The following is a 25,944-nucleotide window of genomic DNA, read 5'->3' on the forward strand; positions in this document are numbered from 1 at the left end:
CCTCCCAAACAGAACCCTTTGCCCCAGAGCAGAGAAGTCTGACCATCTGTACTACAGACAGGACAAAAAGGTAAGGTCCTTCTGATATTTTGGCATTGATGTTTATTTTATTAGGGCCTTTATTAAAACTGTTTTGTGATCATTTATTTTCAGTATTATGGGGGTCACTGTAAACATTCCAAATTGCTTTAAACTGCCCACAAGCTTGACCAACACATTATGGACAGACAGATTACTGATGAATGTAATTGGGGGGGGTCATAGAGTGTCTCCACCACTTCCTTTGACAGAGGAGTGAGCCCTTCACGATGTGTCACACACTGACTACACTTCAATGTCCTTTTCAAATCACAGACTGGGCACAATGGAGGTGAAGGTGTCTGTGGACGGGATCCAGCGTGTGGTATGTGGAGTTACAGAGGAGACAACATGCCAAGAAGTGGTTATAGCTTTGGCCCAAGCCCTTGGTATGTGTGTCTGCGGATCTTCATAATAGTAAGATTTATATTCCAACATGTTGACTAAGCTGACGACCACACTGCTATCTGTATCTCTAGGACAACCTGGACGCTACACGCTACGGGAGACTTTTAAAGACTTTGAGAGGTGCATGACGCCAAAAGAACGTCTTCTGGAAACTCTTGAGAAGTATGGCGAGCAGGCCAGGGAGGTCCAACTGACACTTTTCCACAACGGACCCTCAGTCTGGGATGAAATGAGCAGGACCAACGTTGGCAGATACCAGCCCTGCCCACCACTGAGAAGAAAAGATGCAGGCGCCAGAATGCGGCGGGGCAGCGGGTCACTAAGTTCGCATCGTCGAAGCTTGCCCCCGTTATCCTGTCTAAGACAAGAACAAGAGGACTTGAAAAGGCCTAAAAGAAAGTCTCTGACACTCATGGAAGAGGCCTGGGAATGGCTGGAGAGTCTGGGTAAAGGCAAGGTCTATAGTACTGCCTGTGATAAGGAAAGCAGCAAGAAGACGGATAAAAGGAACCGTACCTCTTTGGACGTTTCTCTTACTGTTGACAAAGATGACTCAGGCAGAAATAGTAGGAGCAAAGTCAGGGGTCACAAAAGTTTAATGTCAGACTTGGATCATCAGACATCCTGTTGCATGGGAAGCCAGAATAGGGGTAAAGAAAGCAAACACTCCAAGAAAACTCCAGAGGCAAAATCTGATGACCTGTTCAGTTCACACTGTGCTGCAGTTGAGGATGAAAAAAATACTCTAAGAGAAACCATAATATGTCAGCTCGGTTGTTTGCAGGATTTACAGGCCCAGATAGCATATATAGACAAACAGATATTTGAGCTTGAGGAAAAACAGAGAGCAAAAAGAGCTGAGCAGGAAGCCCAGCAAAGAATGGCTGAAGAGGAGATGGAGCAAATCAAGTTTTGGGAGAATGAATTAAAGGCAGAGGACGGTCACGAGAAGGATTTGCAACATCAGTTCCTTCAGATGAAGGAGAAGGCTGTGGATTGCAAGACAAAATTAGAGGAGTACAGACACAAAATGCAGGGGCTTGATTTCTTTGCCACTCAAATTGTTGTTCAAGAGGATTCAGAGATGGTTTCAAAACGTGATGCAAAAACTGCCACTGGGATTTCAGCTGTTTCAACTAAGGAGTGGGGACAATCTGATCCTATCAGCAGGAAGTACCCGCCCAGAGAGGACTTAAACTCTCCTCATGCTCTAGTTCCACCCAGCCAGATAAAGGAGAGAAGGCCCACAGGGCCCACGGAGCTGAGGGAGTGGTGGGCACGCTGGTCTGAAGCTCAAAACAATCAATCACAGACTAAAAAAAGGGTGATTCACCGCTCTGAGCTCACTATATATCTGGGTAGTACCAAGGTTTAGGGTCAAATTAACAGACATCACATATACAAAGACAATAAATACTATGAATACTTCATGTGCACCAGTTGTGATCATTACATTCTTCAAAATGCATGACACCGATACTCCTGGTTTAACTTATTTGTATCCAATAATTACTGCTCTTATGTTTTAAGGATGAAGCAACAAGCACCATGGTTCACCCAGTCCAACATTGTTTTAGTCATTTACTGTGGCCCCTAGTGTTTAATATAAGTGAGCCATTTTGAATCTCATTGAGGTAACAGTGCAGATCAGCTTAAGTCAAACTCAAATTCCCTTACACAAGACCTTCCATAATTTAATTCCTTAAAATGTTTTGAAACAACAGTCAGTCTACAGGACATTTTAAATTAACTGACAGTGAACGAAGAGTTGCAAACTTTACCTTCACGTTAAATATCTGCAGGTAGAATTATTTGCCATTGTGCACCAAGTATTCAACATTTGCACTAAAATATATTGAATTCTATATATAAATATATATAGATACATTGTAAATACTATATTGGATGAGGAAAAAAAAAATCAGAGGAGGAAAATCAATTGAGTGTATCACAGACTGCTTCTTATAAATTAGAAAATAATTTTCGTCTTGAAGACAGCTTTTAGTTGAAAGACTGTGCTGTCTCTCAGGATGCAAGCAAGGAATTGGCCTCGAGAAAATTATGGACTGGAAAATGCATGTCACTGTTCTCTGCAACTCAAATAATGCAACTGTTCAGCCCAGGAGAGCTGATGCCAGCGTTTATCTTGAAGGAGTGGGACTGGACCACAGGCTTTGCATGAGCTTCATCTCTGGAGATTTTGTATATTCTGCTGAAGGCCCTCATTATTAAATGTTTCCCTGTGGAGCACTCCTCTACGCATATGTACCTTTGCATGGTCTTCACAACAGAACTGTATTCATAGATACTGTATGATCTGAAGATATTTTATTCAGTCTTAAATAAAGGAGACTTGCTGCCTTTTTCTGAAATAAAATACAATTACAAAACAGCTCAGGATTTTCATAAAACTTTTAATCGTTTCATTCAAGACCATTAACAAAAGTACATGAGAACCTCTGTATGTGGTTCAACTGAAACCTGGTCATTTCCAAAGTTGAAATTAATTTTGACTGTAACTTAATGCGCAGAGGCACAACAGCTCACCCACCATGTCTCAAGAGCACAATAACTGATTCTGATTCTTAAATGCTTTTCTTTTTTTTTTTTTTAGACTGAGTTTCTATTACTTTACCTTTCTCCTTCTTTAAGTTAAATTTGTTTCATTATATCTGAAGTTTGAACTTTCACTAAGAAAAAAAAGCACACATTACATACAGTATAGATCAACCCACAGGTTTGGGATGCATATCAGTATTATTTCTACGAGAGAAGAAAGCCACCCTAAGATTGTTCTGAATATTTTGGTGGTTGGCTGGGACCAGAGGATACATCTAATTTTTTGTTTTTTCTTAGTCTCGTTTTGCTTGTTTTTAGGCACCTTATTCTTAATTCAATATTAGCAGATTGAGTTTCAATGAAAAAAAGCAAAAATATGTGCAAGAAAGAAAAACAAACAAACAAAAAAAATAGTATAAAAGAACTGCAGATATAAGATGCCACAAGGAATTCTGCACCTGGGGAAAATTGCTTAAGTGGAGCATGTGAATACCAAAAAGGTATCTAAAGGCTCCAGATTGGTACATGTAAATCCCCTTAGATGAACTACTTTGACATTCACATACATCACACATACACACCATGCTTTCACGTCAGCTCTTCAATAAAGCATTTTAAAACTGCTCAAAAAAACGAGCAGAGAAGAATCCTCAGTTTAAGCTCGCACATATGAGAAATATGATCCTCCTTATGGAGGGAACTTTGCTTTGCTTTATGCGTCTTGTAGGAAAGCATACAGTAGTGGAAACTTTACAATGAACCCATTTTCAGTTTCCAGGGGTAAAGGAGCAAAAATATGAGAAAAAAAATATGGAGCAGATGCTCAAAAACATGCCAACAGTCATACTCATTCACCCAGGCAAACTACTGGACAGATTACAGGTGCAGAATTCCAGATAAAGCAGACTGAAAAGGTCGGGACATAGACAGCCACACAGTCATCACTCTGATTTAGAGGGACGAAACCCTCAGAAACAAATACCTCTGGTTACACATTATAATGACGTCTAAGATACGGCACACACACGCACACACTCGGATCCCATCAGTGTGGAACTCTGTATCAAGTACATCATACATGGGAGGCAGGAAACTGTGGAATAAGAAAAGTTCCCTCGCAGGTATAGATGGGGATAAAGATTACACATGCCGATTACTGTATGTGTGAGCATGTTTTATGTATGAGTTTGTGTACAAGCATGTGTTAAATCAAATTCCCTTATCCCCTTCTGTTGCCCTTTGGGACAGCATCCCACCAACACTTAACAGGGCGGGCTCTGTATTGCTCAGTCAATGACACCGGGCTGGCGAGTCTTGCGCTCCACACTGAAGCCCTGTACAGGAGAGGATGAAAAAATTATTTTTGCAGCTTACATAAAAAGCAAAGTAGTATAAATGGTAATGGTAATATAGTTGAGTATCAGTCTCACTGGTTGGATCAGACACTATTGTTTTATTGACACTACATTGTTGAACATCAGTGTGTGAGTCTGCATATTGTTTGTGTTAATGAGACTAAGTGCCTTGATTTTTCCCCAGGTACTTTAATCTGCATATACAGAATATAACTCAGCTAATTTGGTCAGTGGTCCTGCTTTCCAGTTTATGTGCCGATGAAGTTGCTATTATTGAAGATGTTATATTTTCAATATTTAATGTATATTGTAAAGAAAAAACGGTTTGATTTTACTAGAATTACATGTAAGGTCAAAGAACATCAGCTTTGTTATAATACAGACAAAACATGGCAATATCACAGGCTTGGTTGTACCTTTGAATTGTCGGGACCACGGGGCTGTCTTACAATGACCAGGCGAGGAGCACTGGCGTCGTCAAGAGTGATGCTCTTCAATCGGTTGACCAGACGATCGGGACGCGGAGTCACCACTGGTTTAGGCCCCTCACTGCAACATTAGGCACATTATGAAAATAACTAATGTCACGTTTATGACACTTGAAAATGTCAGCGAACGTACCGTTTTATTACCAATACGTTTTGGTGAAAATTCTAAATGAACCAAAATGTAAACCAAGTTCATTAACTGCCAGAGTTCTTACCTGACTCTGCGTACGTTGCAGGCACTACATTTTCCTGTGCGTTGATTGAGGACAACCGAGAACTCCACTTCATCCCCGGTCTGGAGCTCCAGACCATCTTGCACTTCTTTTACATGGAAGAACAGCTTTTTGCTCTCACCAACTTCATATGTAATGAAGCCAAACTAGAAGCAACAAAAAAACCTTCAGGATTCAAAATTGTATTGTACTGTATTGTAATTCATTCCAGCATACTCTCTGCTATAGTAAAGATAATTTCAACACTGAGGTTTCTCATAAAAGGTGATGCAATGAGAACTAATGAAGATGAATGACTGATCACTACCTGGTCTTTGACACACTCCACCACCGCTCTGCGCTGAGGGACCACATTACAGGCCATCTTCTGTCCAGTTTGGGTGACTGTGCAAACCTGGAACTTAACAAGTTCTCCTTTCTGCAGGCAATCTGCCTTGTTTATCATACTCATGATTCCAAAGGGATAATTTGGGCCTTTACCTCCACCTGAAACAACCACAAAGGGAGGAGGGTTAACATATTGTTAAATTTCAAAGTGTAAAAAATTAAATACACACACACATGTGTGTGAACACTAGGTTCTATCATTTGAGACCAACCTTCTTCTGTGATTTCAATAAGCCCTTGATATTCTGTCTGGGAGGGGTCCACGCTTCGTAAGGGACGGATGACTTTTCCCATCATCACTGTTGCACCAACATCCTCACCAATGCCACTGACTAAGTAGAAAATGGTGGATTTCACACATCTTGAATCTATAGGTACTCCCATTTATATTCTGCCATGTCATTAATATGAATAATCCAAATTAAACTCCTCGTACCTGCAGCCACTTTGGTAACCTTTTCAGCACTGACTTTGTTCCCTTTTCCCTTAGAGAGAGTGTACTCCACAGTGTCACCCAGCTCCAAGTTCTCCAAGTCTCCACACATTTCACTGAGGAGAAATCAGATACACACCGAGACTTGGATGCGAATTCGCAGACCGCAGTCCACTGCTGCCGATTTAGAAAATGAATTGACAGCAAACTCATCCAAGAGGCAACTTGAAACTTGGACCTTTACCTGTAATGAAAGAAAATCTCCTGGTCATGATTTGCTGTCTCAATGAATCCAAAGTTGTCCTTCAGTGTGGCAACAAATCCGTGCAGTCTCTTGGTGTTGGAGGCATTGCGGTTGAGGATCCTGATGGAGACTGCACTCTGCTGGCCAGTTCGCTTCACTTCACTGATGGAGAACTCCACCTAAACCATGAACATAACGTCATACACAAGGGAAAGACAATGATAATGATAATAATAATAATCATCCAAGTTTAAAGCAACTAAATCAATACAAACAGCTACAAATGGTGTCCTATATTGGCTGCACTTACAGTGAGCAGACCTCGCATTGCCACCTTGTTCAGCAGTGTCTGCAATGGTTTGGTTCCTTATTTCAACACAAAAGTACTTATAATTCCCAAGCAAAACTACTGAGTGCTTTGTCACTCTGATACCTTGTCTCCAACCTGTGGGTGACCCCCTCCTTCCAGGTCCTTGACATGGTATGGCAAGGTGAGCTTTACTCCGCAGTCTTCGTATGCAATAACTCCCTCCTCTGCTTCCTACAAAGAGTGCAACAAGTTCAATCCAAAATGTTCTCCATCACCAGTGGTTGATCCACCCGACCACAGCCAAGGCCTTTATCAATAAGGCATCTCTCAACAAAAGTGGTGAAAAGCTACCAATGTATCATCTGATTCAGATGATGTAAGAGTGTATTAGATGGTGGTGTGCAGATGACCTACACAAGCACGTGTGCAATACATCATTCTGTAGCAGTCTAGTTGGTTAGCATTAGCATAATCTACTGCAACAGCTCTAAGATACAGCCTACAATGTAGGGCTGCATAATTAGCCTCAACTTTGTAGTTTCAACAGTTCAATAGTCAGATGATTCATTTACAGTAATTGCCTCACAGTACACAAGGTATTTAACAAAAACAAAAGTATTAAAAATATAGTCTACAAATTAAGATAAGCAGGCTTGATCAGAGAAAAGATTCTTATGCTAAATCTATTGTTTTGGTCTTGTTGTCAATTTACTTACTGTAACAGCTGATAAATGTTTTTACATTCAAAACAATCTTAAACCTAAATTCCAAACAAGGACCCAAGACTAACGAGACCACAGAAAGGTTGACTGAACGACTAATTCAGGTGTTGTTTAGGAAGGACCAAAAGAAAATGATTCCAATAAATGATGATATTACTGAAGACTTCTCCCAGACAACCATAGGAGTGACTGGGACTAGTGCTTTTACATCAATTGTGCAGCCCTACAACGCACTGAATTATTGATACTAAGAGTCCATGTTTCTAAAGGTTAATTGGTGACCAAATATCATGCTGTCAAATGAAGGCATTAAAGCAATCAGTGGGCTGGAGGCCTGTAAAGACTAACCTTTTCTACAACTTTACCCTTAAAAAAAATGAGACAGACATCCATTAAACAGCAGGGCTTATCAACAGGACACTTATAAAAACAGTTATCTATCACTGTATTATTTATCAGTGGTTGACTTATAAAATTATTTATCTAAGTTTTAGGAATTAAGTAATTAACTCTTAACTTTATATTAATGAATTATTTATTTATTTGTTAGACTTTACTCATATTGCTTCATGCAGGAGGTCTAAGTCCTACCTTGTCTTTTTTCTAACCAACAAGGAGCATAACCAGGACGAAGTCATTGGAGGAGAAAGCAAAGAGGAAAATTAGAACTAAAACAAAAACTGGGCAGAGAAGTAGATAATATGGAGGGGCTGTGGATTATGAGACTACTGTTTTTTTTATTTTTTTGTGTACTAGGAGTATTTTCATGAATATCTGTCATAATTGTGCACTGTGGTACCTTCTCCTTGCTCTTGGTGGGACTGGCATTCTTGTTGGGGGTTGCCACAACTTCCTTGTCCACGACACCTACAAAGCGCTGCTCAGACTGTGTATGGAAGGACACTGTGCCCTTGGGCAGCTTCTTGATGCGCACAGCATGGTTTCTCTGAGCTGACAGCATATCCTGGCAACAGTGAGACGTTTACTTTTAGTTTGATATTATCAAAAAATAAATAAATAAATAGAATGTCCCTGATTAAGTAATAATACCAGACGTACTTTTGTGAAAAGCTTAGAAACAGGACCTACAGGCACAACAGTGAACTCCACTTCATCAGAGATGTGCAGTTGGCTCTCCTCTAGAACTTCACTGAAGTGAAAAAACATCCTGGCATCCCGATCCACACACTTAATGAAGCCAAAGCCATCACGTATGGCTGCAATCACCCCCTAGAAAAAGAATGGGTGACAGTTACTGTCTGCGAAAAGGTGTTCTCTTCACTTCAATAAATGTGGCAGTCCTTTCCAATCAGACATTTCTTCCACCTGTACAATGATGCATTACATAATATTAAGTTAACTCCCACCATTTCACGGGTTTCCTTGGTAAAGTTGAAGGTGTCTGGGAGGATGTCAATGTTGGTAGCCCGCTCCAGCTTATCTCTGCGGTCAGTTGAGATGTTGAACTGTATGTGATCTCCCTCCAACAGGGTCACCTTAGACTTTGTGTCCTTCTCGCCAAATGGCAGTTCCTTCTCAGTAAAACCAATCCGAGCACTGATACGACCTGGTAGAGGGTCGTTCTGCGGAAGCAGGAAGGAAAGATTTGCCAAAGTTGCTTGTTACGTTCTGGGTCACAGTTCTCGGTTTGCTTTTACAGCTAAGGCATCCTCTGATAAATTAGAACTTGTCACACTTGTAATATGCTTGCCTGGTTTTTGGTGGGAACCTTGGGAATGACCTTGACAACGGTGCCTTCAAACTGCTCAATGCTGATATCCTCAAAGATGACTGTTCCTTGGGGGAGCAGCCTCACATCTGTGGCTACTTCTTTACCCTGTTGCCAAAGAGCACAAAATGTAAACAATGTAATATAACACATACTCAGTTGGGTCAGTACAGAGTTATAGGTAAAAGTGGGATCTATCCAAAGTTCAAAAACTACACAAGAATTTCTAGATGGCGGAGTTGAAAAGCTTAAAACCTACATTTCTGTCTTTGATCGTGAACTCGACATCATCACCAGCCTGTAGAGCCTCCAGATCACCCTTAAACTCGCTGTAGTGAAAGAAGATTTCCTTCACCACATCTGCCCTCTCAATGAAACCAAATGCCTCCTGAAAGACAAAACAATTCAACATAATACGCACATGAAATGTTGTTCAAGTTCCATGGGTTACTTCAAGGATATAATTAGCATTACCTCACATTGTATCTAAAGTGGGTTGGTTTGTTTGGGTCTAATTTGCTAAATTAAGACAGGTGAATGTAATGAGATCAGGGACCTTACCTTTGTAGCACACACCACACCCTGGCACCTCATTTGCTTTTTCTTCACAAGTTGAATATTACGAGCACTGACTGCACCAGTACTGAAACACAAAAGCAGTAAATTTAAAATTCTAGTGCAATCTGGAAATTAAAATGACAATACTGACATGGTGTTAAGACGTACTGTTTGTTGGTCTCCATGTAAAAGCTGACTTTGTCGCCTGTGTCCAGGTGGATATTACCCTCCACGTCATCAGGAGTGTAGGTAAGGTAGAACACTTCCTGTGAAAAGTCACACCAGGTTCAGTACTCATAGACAAACCCTAAGACCTTTTTCACACTCAATCCCAACCATAAAGCAGGAGTGTGCACATATGTGAGGAGCAGACAGCCGTGTGCGATGGAGGCTGAAGATGTTACAGTTACCTGGTGTGCCTTGAGTGAACACATGCATGACTCAGCTCTCCACAGGATATGGATTTCATATAACTGATAGTCATTAGCATAAATCATACCGTGGAAGCAGATCAAGTACGAATTTACCAAAATGCACACAATTGTGGAACAAGTAATTAAGTGCCATTTGTTCAAAATTCTTAAGAGTTAATTTTAGTTTAATTAACACTCTGCCTTTCATTGATCAAGCATGCTGTAAATTGTGCCACTGTTCTTACCCCATTTCTTTCATAACAAACACTACCAGTGGGCACCTGACCAGGAGCAGACTTTCCATCCAAGTGCACTGGGATTGCAGAGACAACCTGCAGAAAAGAGGAAATTGAAAGTTGAGGCCATTAACACATTGCTTTGGCGATTCTAAGTGAAATATTCAGTGTGATTAAAAATCCAATGACAATATTTCATGTGATGGATGCCATGGCTGAAATTAAAAATGTCAACAAGTAACAATTATATGAAGTGTCACAAATGTGGTGTACTGTCCACAGGTCAATGGAGTTGCATGTGCATCATTGTGCTTTAGTGTGAAATCTGTATGCACCCTAAGGCAAACTTAATGTCCTCTGGCATGCTGGTAACCTCAATGAACGAGTTAGTGAGTGAATCAATCAGTACGAGTGCACAGCTTTAGAGTCACACGTACAGTTAGATTTAGTTTGTTTCTGCATTACACGACCAGTTGCATCACTTGCATTTTAGCAAATGCACACGAGCCATAAGCAAAGCACAAAAGTCTGCCATAGCACGGCTCTGATATCTCCCATTTAGCTCAACTTAATGACGCAGCAGTCAGGCTCATTGACTCCTCACAGCAGTAATGCAGCAAAATTCAAATGTACTGTAAATCTTTAAGAAAGACGTCCTTTAATTTTGATTTGAGATTCAAGGGGAATCAGATTTTAACAATGCACTTACAACAACATCCCCCCAAAAAGCAAAGGGCCACATAGATGTTAAGTTGACAGACAAGGACATAGCCAAAAATAAAATGGTGTTCCTTAACTGGATGAATATAACCATGCAGCACAGTAAAGGGATAGGCGTGCAGGTCTGGCCCCACCTGGCCCGAGATGCGCTCCTCTGGCAGCACCTCTGGCTTTATCTTTAGCAGCTTCACTGCTATGGGCTTGCCAGTGCGCCTGTCAGAGGATACCTCAAACTCTACATCATCTGCAGAGAGACAGGCAGCAGAAAAAAAACACTTAACACACTTGAAATAATAACTTATACTTAACAACTTTAGTTTCAGTGATGTAGCTTGGGTGAATTTTATCACTGGTCCAAGACCTCTCACCTCCTATCTTAAGATCCTGCAGGTTGCCATTATACTGGGAACAGTGGAAGAAGAGACGAGCCTGGCGTTCGGAGCACTGGATGAACCCGTAAGAAGTCAAGAGCTTCTCCACCACACCAGTCTCTCTAATGCCAGGACCTGTGCCATTGGCATATGCAGTGTGTCCATTGTTATGGAGCATACCAGGGTCAAAACTCATCTGGGGAAGAGGAGAAGCAAGTATTAAAATTTATCCAATAGTGAATGAATGAAGCAGACAAAACAAACAAACAAACAAAAAAGGAGGTCGCAGTTTAACAATGTTTGATGCAAACCTTTAAACACTTCAAACATGCTGGTAGAGCAAACTTCAGAGGAAGTGGGGAGGGGAAAAAAAAAGCAATAGTAAAGCTATGTCAGAGTCTTCTGGGGTCATCAACGGGGGGCACATGTTGATAATATGTATTCAGGGTTTCAGGATTATACCACTGAGTGGAAAAAAATAAACAACCACACTGTATGGCACTTCCTGGTTTCATGCACTCAAAACTAAAATTCACTCAATCTGCCAAGGAATTTTAGCACAACCAAAACATCGCCGGAATTCCATGCAATTCTGGTTAGCCAGAAACATATTCCAAAACTCATTACCTCCCTTTACAAGCCACTGATCATACTGGAATATCTCAAGAAAAAAAATCATCAAAATCTGCCACTAGCTCCTGCTGGTTTTTGACACAAAAATATAATTAAAAAACAAAAAAAAAAAAAAAAAAACATCAAACCATGCTGTTAGCAAAAGCCTCACAACACAACAGCAGCTCACAGAGCTGTTCAGTCAGTGGGGCTACCACCTAACATGCCCTCTTACTGATCTCTGATACAAGGGAGTCCGCTTGTGTTTTTTATTTCCCGGGTGAGGGTGGCAAGAGATGGAGGATGAGCGGGGGATAGGGACGGGACCAGCAGACGTAGATGGGGCTGAGCCAGTGTTGCGAGCCACTGGAGGTTCAGAGGAGCCTCTTTCCATTTTTGACACTGGGGATAGGACTTGGTTATGCTGTTAGGAGGAGGCAACAGCTTTGAAAAAGATCATTCATAGCGTTTAACTTTTTTTTGTTTGTTTTTTTTAATTACTCTTTTCCAGGTATCACAAGTTGTTTGATTATCACGCGGAACCAGTTGTTTTCCGGACCTTGCCAATCTTCAGATTTCACAGAACACCAAGTGTACGAGTATACACACTACAATACACTAAGGGTGTCAGAATACACTGATACACATTAGTGTATCTCCTATGCTCTTTTATTATAGTTTATCTCAGCACAACCACCACCAATCACGAAACCCTGTGAGAAAGTTCTGTCACCAAAGCAGAAAACCATAGGGCCATTCAATAACAATCGACCTATTATCATGACAATCACGACAGGAATCAACAGCTCCACTGAGTGGTTCACAATCTAAGAGCATTCGAACAAGTATGGCTCTTCAGAGAAGGCAAACTAAAAATGTAAAAGATCAACCAATTTCTTTGTGCATTCAGTTAAGGGGAGGTGGTTTAAATGCAGTATCACAAAGGTTACGCAAGTAAAATAAAACTACTGAAGATGGAGAATCAGAAAAGGCGAATGATAGTTCAAATAGCAGTGCATCTACAGTGGACAGAGTTTGTGATGGGTTATGGGTTATGAGTGGGATCCCAGAGCAGCCTCTTCCGTTAAGGCCCTGTACTGCACTATTACAATAAGCTACTCTTAACAGATTTATCAGTTGTATTTTTTTACTCGGGACAAACTGGCATGTAGTTTAGCTTATAGTTGTGCTGCCTTGATTTGTGTGAAACTAATTACTAGCATTAATGTAATCCAACATGATTTGAAGTCTCACGGTCCAACTAAGGTTTTATTGGATTGTGACGCAAAATAAAAACTGAGGAAAGGGGAAAAATAAAAGTTTCTCGGGACTTCAGAAATTTCTACATTTTAATCAGCAGAACATCCCTCACCCTGCAACAACAACTGAGGAGAGGCTAGTCTCGGGAGCCCGAAAAAGGATGAAAGAGGCTAGGCCATTCACAGCAGAGAGATGCAGGGCAAGGTGGGTGGATGGGTGTTCGATGGGGTGGGGCACGTAGAAAAGAGGTGGGAAGGTGGAACTTACGGATCGGCCATATGGAGACAGGCTGAGTCCGACAGGGGATGTGCTGCTCAGGTCAGCGCTAACAAACGCGGTGGGTGGCGACGCAGGCAAGGTAAACTCAACAAAGCCTTTCCAGGGGCTGCCCATATTTTCCCATAAACTCGGACCAAACTTGCTTGAGCACTTGCTGAACTTGATTACTTGTTTGACGTGTTTTTTTTTTTTTTTTTGCTTGACTGTTAAGTATGATTTTTATGTAACCACCCAAATGATACACCGCTGGATGTCTGCAAGGGTGAAGAGAGGAACAAACATAACGGGTAAGGCAGATAAGTCAGCCAGTGTGCCAAGTGTCACAAACAATGGAAAATAGCTGTGGGCTTTGATTCCCCCAGAAAAGGCAAAACTCAGGGAGGATATGACTTAAAAACGACAGAACAGGAAAAAGGTGCGGGCTTCATGTGGGAAGGCAATTCATTCTCAAAACTGAACTGAATGTTTAACTGTTTGAAGGTGGCAGTGGTTCAGTTCAGCTGGCTTAAGTGAAGTTTTAGGAAGAATTATCTTTAAGAAGCGGCAATGTAGAGGTCACTGACGTGATAGGAAAAAAAACATCACCTCAGTATCACTTATTGCACCCATTCCATATCAGGAATAATCAATCGTGTAAAAAGCCGTTATCACCCTCTCTCTTGGAGGTGTTCCAATCTGTGAAATCATCGGTTTCAGTCACTAAAGATGCTGCCATTTAAAAGTTGAGAACTCAAAACTAATTTATGAGGCCATAAATGCAGACAGTTTCATTTTAAAAATAGTACTTGTTTTTGACAAAGTCTGATGTGTTAAAGTAAACAAAAAGGACAAATGCACTGTTATTTGTGTTTGGCATTAAAAAGAAAACCTCTATATTGCTGTCCAATAATCTATGTAGCTGGTCAAACTGAATCAGAATGACAAGTTTTACACAACTTTTGTTTGTGCATCTGTATATATTAGGGTAATGTGTACAAACGGGGAATTTATCAATTACAGTTTCTGAATTCCACCCAACTAGCAGTATGCATTTCTTAAAGCTAAATTCATAAACCTATAACAGGAAACAACTGTCAACATACTGAGTGGTGGGATCATTCAAAACACGACAATTTAAGTGATTCAATCAGTATCTAAACAATTAAAAAGCACGATTGTCACTATGAAAGGTTTTGTGTGATGAGGGGACTACAACTGAGACCCACCTTTATTCGGCGAATTTGCAATTCTCAGATCTCTGTGACCATGCAGTTCCTGCAGATCTCTTCACTCATACAGTTGAACACACACTCTTCTTACAAGTTTCTGGCACAAGGTCTAGATGGTTGCATAAAGCAAAAAAGGGGGGGGGTCTAACTCAAAAAAAAAAGGCAAATGCAGGTGCAATAACACTGCTTAAAAAAAATTACTATGAAAACAGTGTTTGGAGTAGGGGGGAGGAAGGACAGGGGGTACTATGGGGGTGAAAAAAAAAACTAGCAGATAGCAGCCCACTCCACACCCCGGTGGTGAGTCGGTGGTGTGGTGAGGATGAGGAGGGCTAGGAGCAGCGTTGGGACGTGTGCTTTGTCAAAGCTGTTGAGTAGGCACAAACTTCTGGTTTCAGATCAGTTGACGTCTTCTCATAATATGCTTGGGCATTGGATTGCTTCTCTTCGGCGTTTCAATTGGGCCAATGTGCTTCTTTGGTCGTTTCAGGGTTTGGTTACTTCTTGTGTTTTAAAACCTTGAAGTGATCCTTTTTTTCCCCCCACGTGTCTTCAGTGTTGCAACTTTGCTTATTTTGGAAGGTTTATCTTCAGTTTCTTTGTTATGATCTGAACTTGAAGCAGTTGCGGATGGTACAAAAATTCAGTTCCGTTTCACTTCATACTGTTGAGAAAAAGCAGATTTGGTTAGATGAGGAGAAATGATGACTTTGACTTCACCTTATGTTGACTAACAGCAACAACAGCAGCACGGATCACTGATTTAATACAACCGCAACAGAAAGTCCAAGGGGTGAAAGACACTGCAGTGAACCAGAGAAATTTAACTGTCAACTTAGAGGAAATTCACATTTTCTTTTCCACCAACAACAAGGACCAGTGGTTTTAAGATCTGAGAACACTACATTCTTTGCTGTCACACTCACAAGTATAAAAATAGGTTTTCTTCAGATGCCTCTGGATAGAGCCCACAATGCCAGGCAGCTGATTATTGGGCAAGAGCTGGGGATCAACAAGTCCTTGTTTATATCCACAGTCCATGATATTCAGTTTGAGTGTGTACCATGTGTGTATATTTTGCTAAATTTAGAAAGAAACTCAGCAACTGATCTCCCATCGATAGGTTAGAGCCGAATGTTGTTGACCTAAATACACCAATTTGAAAACAAGCTGGGTGAGCCAATGCGGGTCACATGATATACCGTATATTCTATGTTGCAATGACCCCCATCGCACATGGTTCTCAGAAATGTTAAAATACAATGTGGTAAAAAAAGGCTCAAATAGATTCCTAACAGTTAGAGTAGGGTTTATATTTATTTATTATAAAGGTCTTTCCCTGGTATTCAGATCCTAACGTCAAATCCACATAAACCAGAAAGCACTTTTGTGATTTGGTTTGTAACACTTGAATGGATACTGGACCCACAGGAATTAAAGCTGTACAGCCTAGTGGTAGTACAAACAAAGAAGTAAGTTATTACAAGATGAGTTGGTTAAGTGGGTTAAAGGTTAGGAGACGACTCTGAAAAAAACGCCGGAGAAGAATGGCTTTTCCGATTCCCTTTTTCGGCTTCGGTCCCATAATTACAAGCACCGATTGGCCGTTTCAGCACTTTCTCGTGAGTTTAGCTCGGTAATCATTAAACAACACAGAGTAGGAACCATACGGACTGTATGGTTACGACAGAACGGCTAATAAACCCACGCTAAAGAGAAGTCATTCGTCTCGCAAGTTTTAACACGACGGCGCTGCCCTGGTCTGGGCCCGAACAACAACCGCCCTGACAGGATCAACCATGTGACTTCCTAGCAATCCGCCATCCTCAGCTGGAACCGCTATATAATGGCCTGATCCAACACGTTGCGGCATGCAACGTTACAGAAAACGTCACATCTAGGCTAGCCAGTTTATTTTCAACATGTACCAAACTCTACAACGTGTGGCCAACTATGACGAGTTGGTTTTTGCTGTTTTGCTGGCTGTCAAACAAAATAACATACACAGTAACAGACTGACAGTCCAAATCTCATCCTCTTAATGACCTTGTGTGGACAAACAGAACCAGACAGGTTAGCATCTCGCTAAAGCTAAAGTCGTAAACAGCCAGTGTACCCGGACGTTTCCGACTTTCAAGTGTCATTACGCATCACGTTAATAACTTAGATAGTTTACGCAATATTGATCTTATTTGGTTGTTACAATAGCCTCTTCTCAGAAAGTTCGCGGAAAGTAATCGTTCAATCATGTCAGTCTTGTACACACAGACAAGCACGCCAAGCGCCACCCCAAAAATGCTCTTTTAACATTTTGTGGTTCATTCTAAAACGAGTGTACACTGGCTAGGAACATTGTTAGGATTTGGAACAAAACGATAGGGCGTTGCGACAAATTTGGAAATTACTTTTTTCAATAAATTTCACGTTTTGTAAAACGAAGTAACACTATGCACTTCCCTGCGACACAGTGTATTTTGATAGAAATTTAACTGAGAAGACAAAAGCAGTCTGGCATGGTCAATAAGAAAGTGACTGCCTCAGCAGAGACTAAACTATGCTAAATAATAAATATACATGATGTGTACGCTTGCAGCTACTGAAGCTCAAAATAAACTGACAGTTACGGAATTTATTCTCTCAATACACAGAAAGACTGCGTTATCCGAGCTAACGACACGAGGACGGGACAACAAAGAAGCTACGCAAGCGATCGGAGGCTCATGCTCAATTAAATCTATTGTCGCGTCTGTTGTTTATTATAGTGACATTATGGTGATCTTTCACACCACAGTGTCATACAAGTGCTAACAGTACGGCAAGTTTTAGAAATACATATTTATTTGAACCGCTAACAGTGTCGATAGGCCGTGCCGTTCACTATGCTAAGCTGCTAATAGCGGCCACAGTTAGCTAGCACGTTGTTGAACTGCTTGGTGATTTATGGTGAGGAAAAACACGGCTGCCCCCACCCAGGCCCAAGCTCTGCGTATGACTAAGCGCAGGATAACTCGTTCAATTCTCAAATCCCGCTAGATAGGAAAAATGAAATGTCTTACTAACACATTTCAAACAAATGTTCGAGTCGTGGTATGAAACAAGATAATTAATAAAAACTCACCCCAACAGCTTTCAGCACTGTCACCAGCGCCGCTAAAAGCAGCACGGCACATTACGTAGTGATTAGGGAAACGGCTACCGCGATACTTGACAACGTTACTTGACAACCAAAGAGCCTAAAAAAAAGAGTGGCCACTCTCAGTACTTCTATCTGCCTCGCAGTGGCCTATGGGAGTATGGGCATACACTGGTGTGAAACTGTTGCCAATATTTTCCTCTAACTTCCTATCTAGGCTAGAAAGCTGTTTTACAGGAAATATGGTGATCATTATGCCATTCACTAGTTCCAGACACCTGAACTAAAACGTGTCCCATATTTAACCGCCAGACAGTGACTTTTCTTCTCCTACAATAGAGTTTCTGGGGCTACACGTTGCAACTTGAGGGTGTATTCAAGAATGAAATCGAGAGTAGGGTAAATGTCATTTTTGACCTCAACTTACATATATTCACATATTATATTCATTGTGGCTGCGGAGACATGAAATACTGATACTTACATTTAAACTTTAAACTCTTAAATATGCTGAATAGATACTTGCTTGGCGGATAAAACTGTCATCAATTTATTATAAAATGTGATGAATTCTCTGAATTTTCTCTGTTTTATTTAAAATCCTAAAATCATTTATTTTCAACCATATAAGGAATATTATGAATAAACAACACAATCTATATGCATTCCATTGTTATATAGACCTATTCTTATGCTGCTGTGAATCGGGGATAAAGCATCACCATGGTCACTTAGGTAGCACTTTCCAAGGTTGGAGGGGAAAAAATAGCATAGATAGCACAAAAACGGGTTAAATGTTTCCAATGTTTCCCAAATTCAATTGTTTCAACTTCGACTTATGGTCTATCTGCACTTTGAGATGCATTTTTGTACGATAGACGCTATACAGTAAATACAGATTATTATTATTATTATTATCATTAGTAGTAGTAGTCGTAGTAGCAGTAGGAAGAAGAAGAAGAAAGAGAAAAAGTAGTAGAAGAAGAAATAGAAGAGGTGGGGGCGGCTCATAGACGTAATAAAGAGCGGCACCACAGCTTTTCTTATATGTTAGTTTCTTTGACGGCATCCACCTCGGATTTGGACTCTCGTGCCAGAAGAAGAAGATGCGGAAGTGACGCATTGTGCAGTTTGTAACAGGGAAACGGCAGGCTTGACAACAGTGACCATTTTTATGTCTATGTGAAATACTTAAAGTAATCTTCCGACAAACATCAAAGGCTTGCAATAGTTTGCACACGTTGCTGTAAAGGCACTGCAGCTGTCTCGGCTAACTAAGGCAAGTTAGCTCGCGTAGGTCAACACTGCAAGGTATTTCAGCTAGCTGATGGTGGTGGTGTAGTATAGCTTGTTTACGTTACGTAGAGGAGCTGTTGCCATTTAGTAAATGGCCTGCACTTTAGAAAAAGTGTTGAGCGATGCCCGGACCCTTCTCGAGAGGCTGAAAGAGCACGACACGGCCGCCGAGGGGCTGATAGAGCAGTCCGGGGCCCTCAGCCAGAGAGTTCATAGCATGAGGGAGGTGGGAAATGCCCTTCCAGACAAGGTAAGGACAAGCATGTAAACACGGTTGCAAAGACATTTCATTCAAGTACATAGCTATGTAGAACTGCACTGCTTTGCGTATTCTCACAGGACTGTTGTACCAGTCCCGGTACAGGAGTTGCACCAGTCCTGCTCTCCTGTTCTCAGTGAGCTCTAACTTACCTACCAGTTCAGGATAAATATAACCCAAAGCACAATTTCACAAATGTTTTGTCTGATGATCCCACAGTATTCTCCCATCAAAACACAGGTAAACATGTGAACCATTACTAAAAGCTGTAATGTTTTAAAAATGATGATGTTGAGATCTTTTGTAGATCTGAGTGTTTAAGATAAACACAAAAATCTAAAATTCCTTTATTGTTAAATGGAGATAGGCATGACAGTTTTGGGATTTTTTTGTAACTGGAGCAGTCTTTGTGTTTATATGCTTTCACAACCACAAAGAATAAATTGTTGGTCAACCATTCAACATTTTTGTAGATTATCCTTTAATGCTGAGATTTTAGCAAGTACCTAGCTTTCACAATGATATAATTTACTAGCTTTAAATTGGAAACAGATCTTTCTGTTTTAAATAAATTAATGACTTTGCACCATGAAACTCTGTTGTGTCAGCATTATTCCAGTTTTGAAGCAGGGTGTTTTTCATTTTGTTATACATTGGTAATATATGTTTTTGAGGTTTATGTATTCCTAAAGTCATTATTGAATTAATATTAAAGAAGAGTAACAAATCTTTGTATCCCTCATTATTTCTTACCACTGCCCTTCACTGCTTTCTCTCCATTTAGCACATAGAAGACACTTCAGAGATTCAGGAGCTGACCAAATACAAGCCTCATGTTCTACTGACTCAGGAAAACACTCAAATTAAGGAACTACAGCAAGAGAATAAAGGTAAAATAAAGGTAAAAACACTACTCTGTGGATTGACTCTGGTTTTATATCTTTGCTGATTTCCTTCATGACTGTCTCTGCAGAATTATGGTTGTCTCTTGAAGAACACCAGTACGCACTAGAGTTGATCATGGGTCGATACCGCAAGCAGATGCTCCAGCTGATGATGGCAAAGAAGGAGATGGACACCAAACCTGTGCTCAGCCTTCATGAGGACCACGCAAAAGTACACAACGGTTGTCACGTTTTAAAATTCCCAGTCATTTGTACGTCAGGACTGCAAATTTATGGCGTTTTCTGACACTTCTCCAGGAAGTGCAGACCCAGGTGGAGCGGATATGTGAGATGGGCCAGGTGATGAGAAGAGCGGTGCAGGTGGATGATCAGCATTATTGTTCTGTTCGAGAGAGACTGGCTCAGCTAGAGGTGAGCATTCTGCTAAGTGTCAGGAACAATTGTAGATGTTTTTCTGAAAGAATCCATGTTTTTTGGAAGCCATTTCTGAAAATTACCCCCCAATACTGTCTCTGTGTCTCTATGCGGTATGATTTTTAAGTCTGGTGAAGAGATTCATATATTAATATGTATCATTTTTTATAAATATTGGCAAGATAAATATACCATAAATGAATAATATGCAAACACACAATACACATGGTTAATACACTTCCTATATATATGTTCTGTATCTAGGTAAAATTTGTATATCTATTCATCTGAGTATAATGTGCATAATTTTCAATGCGTCAGGGGTCACAAATATAATTCCACTCACATTGACAGTATTGGGGTAGTGGCAGATAAACCAGGGACATGTATCTCAACCTAGATAAATTAAACTAAAACTATCTGCTTGTCTAGATACCGCTAGAAATAAGTGAGAATTTTCTTTCTTAAATACATGGTTATTTTGTCTTTTTCAGATTGAGAACAAGGAGTTGCGAGACCTCCTGGTCATCAGTAAGGGCTCTGTGAAGACAGCGAGGGAAGAAACTAAACATCTAGCAGCAGCACAGGAACCGTCTTCTCAGCCAGGGTCCAACGAGTGATCAGAACAGCATCAAAGTAAAGTGTTGCTGGAGCATCAAGATCTTCAAGACCAGGAGACAGGGTCAACGATCTCTTTGTCTGCGTTCACCGCATTATTTTTTTTTCTTACATAACATGGAATGCAGTCAAACCACAGCATATCTTTTTGTAGAGAAGGCCATAAGCATTTATCTGCCAGTGTATCTGGATGGTAGCTTTTGTTTTCATGCACAACACTGCAATTGTTGGGGAAGAATTCCACATAAACCATGAGATTTAATGAGATATCTTGGCTTTCACTGACAGCAACACAGTGTGACCTAAGACATATATATGTACTGGAGTAAAGGCAGTAAAGCAAAGGGGATTTATTTTGTTTTTTGGCCAAAGATACATTTGCTCTACAAGGACACAGCTTCTACCTCTTTGGTGCCCCTTTGCTGTTCACATACATTCACAATGTGTAAAATGTTCACAACCACTCCTGCTATGAGCTCACCTGAAGCCCATTAAGATGCCAACTCATATTCTGTACCATTTTAAAAAGCTTTGCTTGATAATCACTGCCAACAAGATGACTTTTGGCTGTTTCACACAGTTTGCCTGCTGAGGAGTGACAGTGGATCATTCGTATGTCTATCATTTAATAAATTTGATATGTTTGTTTGTAGAATTCATCTATAACATGATTACCACGTTTAGTACTTTGATTCTATGTATTATAAACCAGTTTTCTAGCTTTTAGATTTGGATGCAGAGTAATCAAATGTCCCAGTTAATGGCAAATCTTTATTGAATGAAGTTTCAAGACATGCCAAGTTTTTTGTGTAATGGATTTCAAATATTTGCGTGGTGTATATTGTCAGAAATTGTATATTGTCATCTCAGGAAATCAAGTGTTAATAAGGTGAACATGCTGTAATGACATGGCAGTGTACTGATCTGTGTCAAACGATATTTCATTCAGAAACTTCAAAATAAATTTTCAGTAAAAATGTGCGTATGTAAATGGTTTTTCGGTCATAACATACATAAAATATACGTACTTACAAACCTTGATAGCTGGAGGAGAAGCTTGGGCTACTGTTATTGTTTCATTTACCGCATGGGGGCAGCATTTAGCCACTTTGGGTATGAGTGGCGAGGTTAACAAGAGTAACGTAATGCTGCGTTCAGGCGAACACACATAAAGCATCTTTATGAACAGTATCAGCATGTGCGTTTTTTTCACATACACATTATCAACAACACATAGTCGGTAAAGTAACAGTTAAAACAATCGTAAAACCTTCTGCACGTACGCACTTGGTCATTCCTTCGCGTTCACATCGCTCTACTAGAACATTTCCGATAGTACGTAAAAGCAGCACCAGAGCTGCGTTTGACACTTCTAGCCCGACACAAGCTAAGGTTCAGCATGTCTGAGAAGGAGCTGGGGAAAAAGTGGGACCGATGCCTGGCAGATACTGCCATTAAACTCGGTAAATATCCGGAAGAATTCTGTGTATAACGTAGTTGTAAGGTCTCCAAATTAGGACAATATAAGTTGCAGTTTTTACTGTAGTCCACAGCTGTCATTGACTGGGCAACAAGCTAACTAGCTAGCCATAAGGGGCTTGTAAAGGACAACTGAATGACCGGCTGGATATCTCTGACTCATTATAGGTTAAAATATAGTAATTCTGTAGTTTAATTAGAGAATGGAGCCCTTTTGCCTAAACATTGCTCATAAATATTCGCCTGTCTTGCTTGGATTTTGTTATTAGAAAAAACCTAAGGGGATTCGTTGTTCGGAGTATAAATTTTGTGTTTTCTTGCTTACCGTTAAGTAATATTATGCCTTTAAAGGGATATTAAGATGTGTAACGAGACCATATTGCCTCCTTCTGGATTCGGCATACATATGAAGTACCAGCATACATTTATTTACCATACTGTACCTCAATCCTATGAACACTTTCCACTGTCTCGGTTCACGACTATCCTAATTTTTCAGAATGAGCATAGCTAGCGGTAGAAAGAAATGGCGGTAGGGAGCGAGGAAACTTGAGTTTATTGAAATACGGCACTGCTTGAAGAATCACTGCTTTAACAGGCCAGTGAATCCTGTCATATCGCTTAAAAGTCTTCCGTGATGTAGGTTTTGCCAATAAGCGAAGCACCATATAATTGTCAGATATTTGTTTTTGTATGGGGTTTGTTGGGATGTCAGTGACTCTTGCATAATATCAGAAATAACTGTGAACTGGATACACTTTTGGCCAGTCTGGAGTGAGGTACCTGGCCATCTTTGTTTCACTGAGGCCGTGGATTAAGGTTTTATTTTTGTTTTTTGTTTCTTTACATCGAGAATAAATGACACCATATTATTTACCACTGTTCTGGGAAAATATATGAACACAATAGTGTACTACTCACCACCTTACTGTATGGACGAGAGTGCAAGTTAAAATTCAGAGTTTCAAGTTATTGTGACATGTATTAAGGCAGTAGTACGTTACAAAGCTTGTGCTATGGCTACACGACAAACAAGCAATGATATAAATGTACATAAGTCAGAGACTGTATGAAACAGCATAGGCTCACAATAAATAAAGGTTAAGCAGTAGCATAAACAAAACAGTCAGTGATAGATGCACTATCATCTGTGTCTTTCTTTAACTGTTTTAATTCTCCCCTCTTTTCTCAGGCACTGGGCTGGGGTTAGGAATTGTGTTTTCTGTCCTGTTCTTCAAACGTAAGTAGTTTCAGTGGATTGTTGCTGTATTAGTAGCTCAGATGTCCTTGACAAGAGCAGCAGAGCTACTGCAGCATGTACAAGTAGTTGTCTTGTCTGCTGCTGCATTTTTTGTTCACCAGTCTTATCTAACTGAACACATTATTCAATGTACAGGTGGGTGATTTGCCATGAAAGTAATGTCAATAATAATTCTATTAAAACTGTAAAATCACAGTCTAAATTGTGATCTTTTTTTCCCAATTTTGAAATGCCCTGTAGACTATAGCCTGACTTGAAATAGTTCATGAATGTCTCTGTTTGCACCACTAAATTACAATATTGGAATAAAGAGTTGTTTTTGGAACAAACTTCTCATCCACCTTGCAGTTGGTTGTGTTGCATTCTCAACAAAACATCATCCATGGAAGAACCACCTGAAGTAATTTTTCCAGCCAGCATAGCCTTCACTCTATTGGTTTAACCACATGGCGCTATTCAATGAGCTTATGTGAAATTTGGAAACAGAAGCAAGAGGACATTAAACATCTGAATCTCTACAATTCAAATGAAAAGTGAATTGTGGATGCCTTCAAGATCGATCACAATCCAAAATCATCACATCGCCCACCCCTAATTCAAAGTGAATTTATAATTGAGAATATTCAGATCTTAGCATAGAAAAACAAGGTGTCACAACAAGAGTGTGAAAAGGATTTCACGCACCATGTCTGGTATGGTTTATTAATAACACTGTGAAGCCTTTCTGTGTAGAGATAAAGTACCTGTTTCATTTGTAGGGCACACATGGCCGATTTCATTCGGCTCAGGAGCAGGACTTGGCATGGCATATGCCAACTGTCAGAATGACCTGAGGTCGCATTATTTGCAGCACAGAAGCCAAAAGGTTTGTACAATGAAATTATAGAAATAATTAAAGAAATAATTCCTTATCTCTAACTTATCTCTAAAGAATAACAACCCTGTGTTACTGTTTGTGTAAATCAAGAATTATGTAACCGATTTCTATTTTCTTTAACAGGAGTAATAGCCGCAAGTCATCAAGGGACTGTTGTTGTCATTTTTTGGAATTTGTCCTTTTGTTTTGTTTTGAGAGAGTCACCACTTGCACTGTTCTGCAGTTAGATTCTCATCTACCAGCTGAATAATCCATCCCCAGAATGACTCTACGAGATTTGTACGTGTGTGATCAAGACCGCCTGTGTTTATTTAATAAAATAATCATAACACCAAAAATGATGCCCTTGTGGTTCTTTTTTCAGCATATGTTTTATAATGGATTAAATCCATTTAGAACCGTATTGGACTAAGTAGTCCAGAAAAGCAAGACATGATGAGTTGTGACGGCTTCATGCATTCCAGTCGGTAATTGTGATACTTAAGGAAGTAAGAGGAATCAATTGTTAATGCAACCTAAAAAAGGTGGGATTTCAGTATATTTCAGAATGCAAGTGGGAGTGATTTTTCTGAAATGTGTTGCAGAGGACGGTGGGGGCTGCAATGCAAATGCTATCCCATAAGGTGGTGGGCTTGGTGTGGGTGAGAGGAGGTCAGAAGGTTGGCAGCAGCTGATCTGATGTGGCAGATGACGGGTGTAGTGATGGAGATTAGTCAGTTCTGAGGGGGCATAGAAATTGAGAGCTTTGCATATTATGTTTAGTATTTAACAAGGCTCTTGAAATGCTGCAGTGCACTGCACTTAACCCTATGAATGCTTTTGTTTTATGTTATTAAATGTTCAAGTGCCTCTGCTGGGAAATGAATGATTATCAGCATGTCACCTCATTGTTTGGATTGAGAATAATGTAGGAAGGTTAAGTGACTATTGTTTTCTGATAGCGGCTATAATAGGGAACATGTATTTGTTCACCAGTGGTAAATGTATGAGTGTCTGAAAAATATTTCAAGAACTTTGCCCCAAATCTACTCTTAGTGAATTGGCACATAAATGTAACTTCTGTAACTTGTGTCTGTGGGTTTTAATGAAACATTCAAAT

The 25,944-nt window shown here is 40.2% G+C and overlaps 4 protein-coding genes across 11 annotated transcripts; 3 read left to right on the forward strand and 1 right to left on the reverse strand.

Moving 5' to 3' along the window:
- rassf11 (Ras association domain family member 11) lies at positions 1 to 3,066 on the forward strand. The gene is made up of 3 exons (XM_046397862.1): positions 1 to 70; positions 355 to 467; positions 558 to 3,066. The coding sequence occupies exons 2-3, from the start codon at positions 365 to 367 to the stop codon at positions 1,859 to 1,861; spliced, it is 1,407 nt and encodes a 468-aa protein (XP_046253818.1). The 5' UTR covers positions 1 to 70; positions 355 to 364; the 3' UTR covers positions 1,862 to 3,066.
- Positions 2,881 to 17,870, reverse strand: csde1 (cold shock domain containing E1, RNA-binding). Of its 8 annotated transcripts, XM_046397859.1 has the most exons (23): positions 17,722 to 17,870; positions 14,601 to 15,267; positions 13,384 to 13,649; positions 11,242 to 11,440; positions 10,951 to 11,117; positions 10,163 to 10,249; positions 9,673 to 9,770; positions 9,508 to 9,589; positions 9,206 to 9,334; positions 8,929 to 9,054; positions 8,585 to 8,800; positions 8,277 to 8,447; positions 8,017 to 8,181; positions 7,809 to 7,820; positions 7,566 to 7,583; positions 6,619 to 6,726; positions 6,186 to 6,364; positions 5,945 to 6,057; positions 5,721 to 5,840; positions 5,429 to 5,607; positions 5,104 to 5,267; positions 4,817 to 4,949; positions 2,881 to 4,379 (listed from the first exon to the last, which is right to left on the reverse strand). In XM_046397859.1, the coding sequence occupies exons 3-23, from the start codon at positions 13,507 to 13,509 to the stop codon at positions 4,332 to 4,334; spliced, it is 2,640 nt and encodes an 879-aa protein (XP_046253815.1). In that variant the 5' UTR covers positions 13,510 to 13,649; positions 14,601 to 15,267; positions 17,722 to 17,870; the 3' UTR covers positions 2,881 to 4,331. The 8 variants fall into 8 exon arrangements, with proteins under 8 accessions (XP_046253815.1, XP_046253816.1, XP_046253812.1 ...); XM_046397860.1 differs by lacking the exon at positions 13,384 to 13,649; XM_046397856.1 differs by lacking the exons at positions 13,384 to 13,649; positions 14,601 to 15,267; positions 17,722 to 17,870 and having other exon boundaries at positions 11,008 to 11,117.
- Positions 17,871 to 18,785: 915 nt separating this feature from the next.
- sike1 (suppressor of IKBKE 1) lies at positions 18,786 to 22,205 on the forward strand. Its single transcript, XM_046397864.1, has 5 exons — positions 18,786 to 19,282; positions 20,076 to 20,181; positions 20,265 to 20,407; positions 20,494 to 20,607; positions 21,105 to 22,205. Exons 1-5 carry the CDS (start codon positions 19,124 to 19,126, stop codon positions 21,228 to 21,230), a joined length of 648 nt encoding a protein of 215 aa, XP_046253820.1. The 5' UTR covers positions 18,786 to 19,123; the 3' UTR covers positions 21,231 to 22,205.
- Positions 22,206 to 22,540: 335 nt separating this feature from the next.
- micos10 (mitochondrial contact site and cristae organizing system subunit 10) lies at positions 22,541 to 25,183 on the forward strand. The gene is made up of 4 exons (XM_046397866.1): positions 22,541 to 22,691; positions 23,900 to 23,947; positions 24,727 to 24,833; positions 24,969 to 25,183. Exons 1-4 carry the CDS (start codon positions 22,628 to 22,630, stop codon positions 24,972 to 24,974), a joined length of 225 nt encoding a protein of 74 aa, XP_046253822.1. The 5' UTR covers positions 22,541 to 22,627; the 3' UTR covers positions 24,975 to 25,183.
- The last annotated feature ends 761 nt before the right edge of the window (positions 25,184 to 25,944 follow it).

Source organism: Scatophagus argus, chromosome 8, assembly GCF_020382885.2.
Source record: "Scatophagus argus isolate fScaArg1 chromosome 8, fScaArg1.pri, whole genome shotgun sequence".
Lineage (NCBI taxonomy): Eukaryota > Metazoa > Chordata > Actinopteri > Scatophagidae > Scatophagus > Scatophagus argus.